The sequence below is a fragment of the Melitaea cinxia genome, chromosome 7, assembly GCF_905220565.1.
Source record: "Melitaea cinxia chromosome 7, ilMelCinx1.1, whole genome shotgun sequence".
Taxonomy (NCBI): Eukaryota; Metazoa; Arthropoda; class Insecta; order Lepidoptera; family Nymphalidae; genus Melitaea; species Melitaea cinxia.
In genome coordinates, this window is record NC_059400.1 from 8,440,001 (window position 1) to 8,451,771 (window position 11,771).

The 11,771-nt window shown below is 38.7% G+C and overlaps 1 protein-coding gene across 1 annotated transcript in view; it reads left to right on the plus strand.

Annotated features, from left to right (window-relative positions):
• LOC123655145 (zinc finger SWIM domain-containing protein 8 homolog) overlaps positions 1-11,414 on the plus strand; it is a gene marked incomplete at its 5' end in the record, with an annotated part of 32,783 nt that extends 21,369 nt beyond the window's left edge. Inside the window, 10 exons of the mRNA XM_045590982.1 lie at positions 1,593-1,760; positions 1,900-2,012; positions 2,125-2,222; positions 3,808-3,985; positions 4,228-4,442; positions 5,028-5,201; positions 9,577-9,878; positions 10,251-10,484; positions 10,865-11,014; positions 11,348-11,414. Of these exons, the coding sequence (XP_045446938.1) occupies positions 1,593-1,760; positions 1,900-2,012; positions 2,125-2,222; positions 3,808-3,985; positions 4,228-4,442; positions 5,028-5,201; positions 9,577-9,878; positions 10,251-10,484; positions 10,865-11,014; positions 11,348-11,414 (1,699 nt within the window). The remainder of the gene's footprint in view (positions 1-1,592; positions 1,761-1,899; positions 2,013-2,124; positions 2,223-3,807; positions 3,986-4,227; positions 4,443-5,027; positions 5,202-9,576; positions 9,879-10,250; positions 10,485-10,864; positions 11,015-11,347) is intronic.
• Positions 11,415-11,771: the final 357 nt, after the last annotated feature.

Sequence of the window (11,771 nt, forward strand, 5' to 3'; positions counted from 1 at the left end):
TTTGATATCGCGTAGTTACTTGACTATTTTTTTTTGTCGATCTACGTTGTATTACTCGTCGATGTAATTGAAGTCGGTTTTTTTCGTTTGCGAGCAAACACAATTATTTGGCACGAATTTGTGGAGGCCAATGTCCAATAGTGGACTGCGATAGGCTGAAGTGATTTTTGACACTGTATTACGCCCAATGTCAAGTACCTGTGCAACTCGATCCCCTATGTGGTTGACTGATATCGCCATGGATGGACCGCCATTTTCTCACTCCCGTTCAAAGTATTCCCGAAAGCGGACAACCAACTCCCGGGCTTGACTGTTTGAAACGGTCTTCTTTGTTCTTTTCGGCATTTTACAGAACAGAACACACACAGAAAATGAAATAACTAACAAAAAATAATACGTGTAAGCGAAGGTAGTTTTAAGATAGTTCTTTGAGGGTGTCATTAACAACACTTGAACAACCCTCTTTAAATATTTAAAAAAAAAGAACTTAACAACAATAAAACAGCAACAAATACAACTATAATAACAGGCAAAACCAAAACACGGGAAGCATACAAGAGACATAAGCAGAAGCACTCGAACTGATAGTGATATCTCGAGTCAGTGAGTTGACGCGATTCACAAGATGACCGTTACGATTATTTATTTTAGCCGATTACTACGTGTCAATCCCTATCATTAAACATTTCGTTTCATGCCTATATTTTAGGTTATTATTTTTTCGGTACCATTTTTATTTGGTTTAAAATGTAAAAACGCATATTTAAATACGATTTCAATCTTATCAAGCATTATTGTTTGCTTTAGAAACTACTTGGTGATTTTTAAAAATGTATATTTATCTGATTTGTTGAAAATAGTGAGAGTGTATTGGAACATATCAAATGTCACCGTACCCATCTTATGTGAAATAGATTATAAGTATAGTAAAGGTACACAAATGAATGAACAATATTAATAAGCCAAAGACGAATATAAAATTCATTTTATGTTCAACAACAGAAAACAAATTAATAACAAATCGCTTTACGGTAACATTATTTAACAAATTATAAATCGTGAAAATTTAAAACATAACTAAAGAACATGGCCTGTTTTATCGCTCATGCTGTTCATTCACTTATACTCATTCACTTCTAAAAATACTATGACCACATCCCTATTTGCCTATTAAAAAAAGATATTGAAATGTCATATTCAAAAATATTAGTTATATGTACTCTCGGAATTCGTATTTTAGTAGTTTTTATGTGTTTAAAGTGACAAATTGATATTTGTTTTTAGTGAAACAAATAGTAAATGGAGTTGTACAAATGTCCGTAAGCTAATGTGTTGCGAAAGTGAGTGATAAATGCGGAAAAAACGTGAATTACAATTGACAGGGGTTTGTTTACCAAATAAGACTTTCAAAACATTCAAATAATTTTAGCAAAAGAAATTTTATAATTGCTAAATTATTAAATTATTTTATTGATTTTTAATTAGGGGCTCCAATACACCTATATGTTGGAAACATGCGAGCATAGCTTCTTACTTAATAAATATTTGCTCCTATAATTGTTTTATTTTGATGTTATTATGTTATTTTACAGATATAAAGGCAAGCGTTTGTATCCGTCTGTACCCAATCAACCTTCAGAAGCTTCAGCCCACTTCATGTTTGAGTTGGCTAAATCTGTGCTTTTCAAGGCCGGCGGTTCGTCCAGTACAAGTCTTTTCACACAAACTTCATGTGCAAGAGAACATCACGGTCCACACAGGTAAACCTAAGATCTATGTATCATAGAAACAATCCATTAGCAATTATTTTGGGACTAGTAATAATAATTTTAGTATATTTAATTAAGTTTATCTAACCTCTGAATATCTAATCAGTATATTTCTTATTTTTTTCTTTAGAGGATTACATATGGCTGCTTTCCAGTTGGGTCTTTATGCCTTAGGGCTTCACAACTGTGTCAGCGCAAACTGGCTCAGTCGCACATACTCTTCACATGTCAGCTGGATCACAGGTAAGAATAGGTATAAGTATAGGTATAATTATAGGTATAATTAGTATAAATAAAATATTATTCAATACAAAAATGTAGAGAGACCTTATTTTGTTGATACCTTTGATTTCAGGCCAAGCAATGGATATTGGAGCACCTGCAATTTTGTTCCTGATAGATGCCTGGGAGGGTCATCTCACACCTCCAGAAGCCGCCGGTATAGCAGATAAGGTGATATTGTACATAAATATACATAAAAATTTGTTTTTTTAGCTAAACCTCGATGCACGCACTAATGTGCAGTGGGATCTTAGACCAACTGCTTAAATTCGAAGTTAACCTTTGCTTAATTTTACATTTTAAAGATAGGTAATCGTGATTTTATTATAATAGACTTACATTTTTTTTAAGTTTTTTTTATTTATAATTTAAATGTTTTTGGTTTAATACATATTTCCAAAATCTGTCTTGTTTTTGGGTACGGATATATAAATATAGGATACATAGCCCAAGAGCCCACGACGTTTTTCTGTCCATGTACCAGCGAAATAAATTATTGTATCTCCAATGATCACACTTTTTATTAAAATTACACGCTGCCATGATGCTTAGTAAAAGTTTCCATTCGACTAAGCGCCCTATCTCACTCGCACCTGCTTGAACAATTGTTACCTCGCGCTACACCTACCGCGGACTTTCAATGTGTCTGGTAAAATGAAAAACCACTAAAACTGTGCGGCTATTGAGGTAACATTTTTTTATAGGACCCCAAGTAACATGTATAAAATTTAGCCTTTGTTTTATAACGAACGTAAAATTATAATTTATTAAAGTTTAGGGGTGTCCGGTAGAGAGTAGCAACTGTCATAAGTGTCCGGCAATGGATGATAAGATTTCAAAAGTTATCCCGAAGAAAATATTAAAAAAATTGAGTTTTATACTTTAACGAATTTAAGGTACTATTTTATACACCTTTACTGCCTGTTATCTGCCCAAGTAACCACAACCCAAACTCTATAGTCGCTGGTCGTTCTTACCCATGTAGGGGACATGCACAGAAAAACTTTCAGCTTTTATAAAATAATGAAAGTCAGTTCGTCGTGGGCTCTTGCTCTAACATGTTTGTGTCCTATTTGATATTAAGACGTGGATCAGTCTAATTTTTTCTACCCATAATCCTTTGCACATAATGTTGGTCAGTAGAAAAAAAATTTTAGTATTTTTTACTGAGGTTAGGGCATTGCAAGAAATATCTGCTTAAAATTTGAAGCAGTCCAACTGAGAAAGTACCTCGATGTTACAAAAGATCACAGCAAAGTAATAATGCTATCTTATTATCCATACTATATTATTAGCGATTTACTTTAATGTGACTCAAAATGTGCAGTAAATTATGGAAATAAATATTTCTATAACATTATGACCAACGAGAGGAGAACTACACGGTACGACCTTACCTTAATAGTATCACATTCGCATTTAGCCTGTAAGATTTCACTGTTGAGCCTCCATGTAGGAGAAGGATCAGAGCTTAATCAACCAAGCTGCTTCAATGCGGGTTGGCGGATATATTCTCTACTATGAGTAACGATCGCTATCAGATGTATATGATAACAACCGGGACCGACAGCTTAACGTGCTCTGTGAGGCACGGTGGGGAGACAGACATCCAAACCGGAACAAATACATTTCATCCAGAGCGGGAATCGAACCCGCAAACCATCGGTGTTTTAGGCGACTACTCGGGCCACTAGAGCAGAGCGTTTGTACCAATAGTAGCGCGAATTAATAGTGGCAATCGTGTACGCTGTGGCAGGCGTCGTCGGGCTGCGACGTGCACATGGTGCGCGCGGCGGCCGAGCTGGCGCTGTCGGTGCTGCCGCACGCGCACGCGCTCAACTACAACGAGATCCAGCGCGCCGTGCTGCAGTGCAAGGAGCAGAGCGACGCCATGCTGGAGCGCGCCTGCCTCACCGTCGAGGCGGCCGCCAAAGGTGACCATCCCGTTCACTGCATTTACGTGCACAACTAATTATTTTGTTTCACGATTACTTTGCACTTTAGTGAATAGAAGATATACCACTTACTGTTGGTATACCTTTTAAGGTGAAAAGGGTGATATAAATAGTTTAAACATACATAAGTACCTTCAAGTCTGCCTGCATTATTCAGCAGAAGCTGTATTAAGCCCTAAAGCCCTATTCAATATTGTAATCGTCATTCTTAACACCAACAGGCGGCGGCGTATATCCAGAAGTACTGTATACGGTGGCTCGCTACTGGCATGAGCTGTACCTGCGGCAGGCGAGTGAGGAGGACACACTGGACGAGCCGGCGTACCGCGCCCCGCCACCGCTTGCCGTGCCGCTGCCCTACCCGCTGGCCTACCCTTTCGCGTACCATCCCTACCCTCCGCCCATCTACCAGCTGCAAGTTACTCACCCGCCTCAGGTACGATATCGAACTGTCGGTCAACACAAAAGTCTCATGGCTGCAGCAATGATATAAATTGGCGTTTTTTAACCGACTTCAAAAAAGGAGTAGGTTCCTCAATTGGACTGTATAATTATTATTTTTTATTTATGTTTGGGGATAACTTCGTTGTTTATGAACCGATTTTGATAATTCTTTTTTGTTGGAAAGAAAATATTCTAAGTGTGGTACCATGCTAAAGAAACCTGGATCTGATGATGGGATCCCAGAGAAATCGAGGGAATCCCTCAAAAATCCGCATTACTTATTACTGGGTGTACCGATTTTGAAGATTTTTAATTTAACCGAAAGCCGATATTTATCGTGTCGTCACATTTAAATTTCATCGAGATCTGATTACAATTTTTGGGCTAACCTTTGATAATGCGTATTTACTTGACTATTTCTTCGTCTACCCACGTTGTATTACTTGTCGATGTAATTGAAGTCAGTTTTTTTTTGTTTGACAGCAAACACTATTTGTTCTGTCACTACGACGAAACACAGACAGACTCTTAAATTTTATAGATCTAGATAATTTAGAATAAAATTGTCGCGGTGCAGTTCGGGGGCGCGGCAGCAGCGCACCCGGGCGCGCAGTACGCCCTGCAGCCGTACTTCGTGCGCGGCATCGTGGCGCCGCCGCACGCGCACCCACCGCACCACCCGCAGCACGCGCAGCACGCGCCGCTGCCGCAGCACGTGCAGCACTCGCACGCGCAGGCCATAGCCGTCAGTGTGAGTATACATCATGCTGCTTTCTCTTTATTTACTTGGGCAACGGACACTCGTTTGTAAATATAACCGTGTAGCTCTTATAGCGTTGTTATTATTGAGCCATAATGAGATCTTCAGGTTGTTTTCATATTAACTGGACTGTCAGGCTATCGACATACATTTAGAGAAGTGTATATTTTATGAGCTGGATTGATTTTGAGCGACTGTGAGTTGCTGTTGAAGATATAAGTATGTTTATCATCATAATTATAACTGTGTAGTTGTAAAGTAAGCAATATAGTTTATTGAAATTTTTGTATACAAATGACAAATTAATATAAATCAACATCCTACTGAGTGTGTTGCGTTCCTTAACCGCATCTCCATCGGTGACAAATTGGTTTTTGAGTTACCTCAAAGAGCGTTGTCTACGCGTAGGCCTTAATAAGGCTTTCTCATCATAATGTGACATCCAATCTGGGGTACCTCATGCAGCGTTTTATCTCCATTTCCTTTTCGATTTTTATTAATTCATTAACTCTTTGTATTTGTTCTATCTACCATATGTATGCAGACGATATTCAGATATATCGCCATTCTGCACCCGAGGAATGATGTAAGTGCAATCCACATAATCCAAAATATACCTTGAAAAAAACTAGAAAAGAAAGAAAACTAGAGCTTACCATTTATTTTATTTGTACAGGAAATCCATTTCGTCCACGCAGATTTACCATCACTGCAGGTCCCAGTTCCAAACACCAGACACAGGAAACAATTTTTTTTTATTGCTTTTTCCACTTCCACACAACAGAGATGTTTTGAAATATTGTTCAGATTTAAAAACAGGCGTAAAAGATTTAGTTTTCTTAATACATTTTTGAGTAAGTACTATTACAGGATGTGGCCCTTTAGCTTTCAGTTCAAGGCGCATTTCGAGAGTCTTGTCACGCTGTATATTAAAAGATACGCTGTATTATTCTATTTTATAAAATAAAATGTCCCGTACAAACTATTTTCTAATACTTATTTAAAAGAAAAACTACAAAATAATATACGGAATCGACCCGTTTGTTTGTATATATAAGAACAGCAACAGCGCATAGGCAGGTTATTCTCTCGGCTCGGCCGAATCCCGCGGCTTGACAAAGTCGCGCGTGAGCGTTGCTCCAAATCAGGCTAATTTTTAATACGAAATTTTTTGCTTCTCACGTCGGCCTGTGTTTATGTTTCTCTTTCGCACTCATTGAATACAGTGCTAGGAAACGTATTAAGCTTCGTTTCATAGAAGTGCAATCACTGGCGCTCCACTCCTTACAACTTAATGCCAAATGTACGTAATATAATAAACTATTGTAAAGGCATAGTAAAATAGAAAGAATGTAATTAAGGATAGTATGTAAGTATGATAAAGAAATATAGATTTAAGATTACCTATCTATTTCTTGTGGAAGTGCACTGCAACAGCTCTCTTTAGGATGAACCGCCTCTGGTATCAACCCTTGAAAGTCACAAGTAATTGTTATCGGCACGATCGTAAGTTTGCCTTATTGCTTCACTTTCAGAGTTCTCAGCATTCATTTAGATAAAATACTCTTTTGGTCGGACCATTTAAATGTAATCACCAAAACTTACAACACTGAACTCATTACGTCGCCTTAAATTCGATCTGCCAATCCCTAACAAAATCATGTTAGCAAATCAGTTCTGTTATGCAGATTAAAGCTATCTTAATTTGACCGAGGACCAACTTAATAAGCTTGAGCGACTACAAAATCTCGCCACCTTTCTGAATTTCGCTCTAAGCTAAAGTGTCATCACTTATACGTTTTTTCTCTGCTGTACTGTACTATTTTATACGAATTCTCTTTATTTGAAAGAAAAATGTATATATTTTGGCGATACTTCAGAGTTAAGATCATCTCGTACGTAGATTTATGCTAAAACTACTCTTACATAAAACTAACTTTGATCAATCTTACTATACAATAGGCCTCTTTCTCGATGTATTAGAAAGACCGGAGCTTAATCCACCACTCAGCTCTAATGCGGGTTTGCGGATATTTTTAACCGACTTCCAAAAAAGGAGGAGGTTCTCAATTCGACTGTATTTTTTTTTTTTTTTTTTATGTATGTTACATCAGAACTTTTGACCGGGTAGACCGATTTCGACAAATTTTGTTTTAATCGAAAGGTTGTGTGTGCCAATTGGTCCCATTTAAATTTATTTGAGATCTAAAAACTACTTTTCGAGTTATATCTAATAATGCGTTTTTACTTGACGCTTTTTTCGTCGACCTACGTTGTATTATACCGCATTACTTTCTACTGGATGTACCGATTTTAATAATTCTTTTTTTGTTGGAAAGGGGATATCCCTAGTTTGGTACCGTGATAAGGAAACCAGGATATGATGATGGGATCTCAGAGAAATCGAGGGAAACTCTCGAAAATCCTTAATAACTTTTTACTGGGTGTACCGATTTTGATAATTTTTAATTTAATCGAAAGCTGATGTTTATCATGTAGTCACATATAAATTTTATCGAGATCTGATGACTACTTTTTGAGTAATCTTTGATAACGCGTAGTTGCTTGACTATTTTTTCGTCGATCTAGGTACGTTGTATTACTTGTCGATGTAATTGAAGTCGGTTTTTTTTTCGTTTGCGAGCAAACACAATTATCCTTACTACGAGTAACGATCCCTATCAGGTGTATATGATAACAACCGGGACCGGACGGGTTAACGTGCTCTCCAAAGCACGGTGGGGACACCCAGAAGAACGATATCCAAACTAGAAAGGAATATTTGTACAAATATAAATATCTATCACGAGCGGGAATCGAACCCGCAAACCGTCGGTGTTTTGGCGATTACTCGCACCACTACACCAGAGCGGTTGAGAGGTGACCACAACCTATGATGGAGATGATTTATATATGATATATAAGTGTTATTATATGGCATTTCTATGTTTATATATTTGTGTGCTTTGTAAATTTTCTTTATTTATATCATCAGTTTTTATTTATTAGTTTGTGATGAGATATATTATATTTTTATCTTTTCATTCATTTATGCATTTACTATAAGTATTAGAAGAATGTAGACAGTTGTATGTACGTTTATTATATAACTACCACTTACCCGGTCTCGATATTAAATTTTCCTTTTTGCGTTTAGGTTATCTGGAAGAAATGGCTAATCTTAATATATAAAACAAAGTTGGGTTTGTTCAAACACTTTTAACTTGAGTTTCATAACTCTCAAACATTTAATGTTCAGTCCGTCGATACTCTCTCCTCAAATAAAAGAACGTATTTAAATAAAGGTTCGAATCGACAAGATATATCCACAATATTCGGACAATGGCGTATATATACGGCGTAATAATGGCGTGGAATAATAATTTTTGTACATCAATTAATATCGGCCAAATTAGTTGTGTCATTTTACATTGTTCCTCTAGTACACTTATTTTTTCTTATCATTTGATTTATTTTTATTAATTTGTGATATTCATCAATAATTCTTGTGTATATATATATATATATAATGCCTCAGTCTATAATATCCCACTACTGGGCATAGGCCTTTTTCCCCATGTAGGAGAAGGATCAGAGCTTAATCCACCAGGCTGCTCCAATGCGGGTTGGCGGATATATTCCCTACTATGAGTAACGATCGCTATCAGGTGTACATAGTAACAACCGGGACCGACGGCTTAACGTGCTCTCCGAGGCACGGTGGGGAGACCCACAAATACTGCACAAACACCCAGACCACGGCAAACACTTGTATGGCCAATACAAATGTTTGTCATGTGCGGGGATCGAACCCGCAATCGTCAGCGCAACAGGTACAATCCATGGCTAACCGTTGCGCCAACGCGGCGTCAATCAGTCAGTTATACATATATTTGTTTTCTGATATTTACGCGAATTTTTCTCATTGTAGTGGGGCAACTTTTTCGGATTTTGTCGCGATCTGTTGAGTTTTTTTGATGCCCGACGATATCATGGTTGCTGTAAAGTATCCGAAGCGTCGGGCGTCTGAGAGGCCTGGTTGGCCGCGGTGGGGGTCCGGAGGGGCTGTTCCATTGTACTAATTACATTGCATTTCATTTCATTGTACTTTACATTACATCTTTTTTATTAGTCTTGGCGTTTAGCACATAATTCAGTTTGTAAGGAATTTTGTTATGTATACATAATATAAAAAGCATGTGGTATATACCTGTTACTGATTGTGCAATTAGCGCAAATAAAATAAATATTATACTGTAGATGTAAGCAACATTGTAATAATCGTTGGTGTACCAAATAAATAAATAAATATGTGTCATTTATAACAAAGAGTACACAATATAATACGATGTTTGTTACTTTACAGGAAAATGTTGTATTCCAGCAACACCCAGCTCCCATTCCTCCGTCGATGCCAGCGGGTCACGCGATGCCCGCGCCGGGCGTCACAGTGGGTAGTGTGGGCGCAGTGGGAACGGTGACAACCGTCAGTGGAGTGAGCGCGGTCAGCGGAGTCAGTGCGACCGTGGGGGCCAGCGGCGTGGGGCCGCCCGCCCTGCCGCCGGCGCAGCTGCGGAGGCTGCTGGCCGCCTACCGCGTGGGCATGTTGGCGCTGGAGACTCAGGCGAGGCGCGTGCACGATGACCGTCCTCAAAATAAATTCGGAAGGTATGACTTATTTGTATGTCACTTAAATTGTTAATCATAAGCATTTGAAGTTTACGATGAATAAGAAAGCTCTATTATAATATTTTTGTATGTATTAGTTCATATATACTTACATAAATTTTATTGCTGGGCTAGTAGCTCTTAGCAACTTTTAAATCATATTACTGGTTTATCTATCATAGTTTTTATGTTTTAGTATATGTATATATTCCGTCCACTTCTGTTCCGTTTAGTTTTTTACTTTGCTGAATATCGTACACATTAAGAGTATCAACCTAGATATTATATTATGTAACAACTATTTCTGTATTTGAAATGGCTGTAAAATGTTCTGTACGTAATTAAATAAATAAATAAGAATCCTGCTTACAGAAACCCGCCATACGGCGAGCACGTCAAGTGGCTGCTGCGCATATCGAAGCGTCTGGGCGCGCAGTACCTGCACCAGTTCTGCGTGTGCGCGGTGAACTCGGTGGTGTCGCCCTTCGTGCTGTACGAGCTGTGCGTGGAGTCCGCCCACTGGCTGGCGCGAGGCGGGCCTCACCACCTGGTCATGCAGCACTTGAGGGGCACACTAGCGCCTCTCGTGCACAAGTGCCAGCAGATGTGAGTACTACTTACTTTGTCAAACTGACTTGACTAAGCTGTAGGCAACTTACCCATGCCCTCGCTGTTGCGTATTTGTTACATAGTTCTTTTGAGGCGCAGCAACAAATATCCTGCTTAAAATTGTAACACCCCATCTGGGTATGTACTCCACCCTTATAAAAGATCACTGCTAAACAATTATGCTCTCAAGTAGTTTTGTGTATCTGTGAGTAAGGTGACCAGAGCTCTTGGGGTCAGGGATAGGTTTAATTAACTTAATAGCACAAATTACTGACCTGAAAAATAATGTGTATATTATTTCTACAATTTCTACTAATTACTGCAATACTTAAATTGTATTTTTGCCGAAATATTTCATAGACATTTTCCTTATTCAGGTACATTCAATGCATACATCAGAAGTTGTATCACTTGACGTCGGTGGAATACGAAGAGTTTGTAGGCATCGTTCTGTCTGCACGCACTGCCTTTCAACTCACACCCGAGGGTAACACACAGTTCAAGGAATGGCTCTCTACTCTACGCAGGTAAAATTTATTCTCATTCCCCTCATTAGCCTTTAAATTGTCATAATAAGTATGGGGTATTTTAAAATAATATGTACAGAATTTAACCATATCATTGTCATAGTTATAATCCTCTCGTTTACTCATAAAGCCTGTAACACCTCGCTCCTGGGCAAACGCCCTTTTTTCCATGTAGAAAAAGGTTCAGAGCTTAATCCACCACACTGCTCTACTGCGGGTTGGTGGAAATATTTCCTATTATGAGTAACGATTCCTAACACACACACGCACCTCTATACCAGAGCAGTTGTTATACATTGAACGATTTATAGATCGATGTATATTTTTGAGCAGATCCAAGTCGTGCAAGAAGGACCTGTGGACGCAGCTGAACGTGGCGCTGCAGACGAACGGCAAATGACGCCGGCAGCCGATAGTTTGTAGGATGCGGTGCGCCGCGCGCAAACTGTCGCACTCCCGCCGCTGGCAGCGCTGCCGGCTCGTCTACCAGCTGCACACTCTCTAACCGACTCGCCGACTCGCCGACGGCAGTCGTACTTCTAGAATATACGAAGTTGCATCCTCGAAAGTGGACCTGAGACTCAAATGTGTACCCTCGTGAATTTAAACGCACGTCTTTAGGCTCGATTTACGTTGACGCAGACCGAGATGGAAACGTATTTTCGTATCGATACCGTATAAAAGTTTAGTTGCGGGGAATCATGATGATGAAGAATTATTCGAGACACACGATTATTTTTATAAATTTCGTACGATA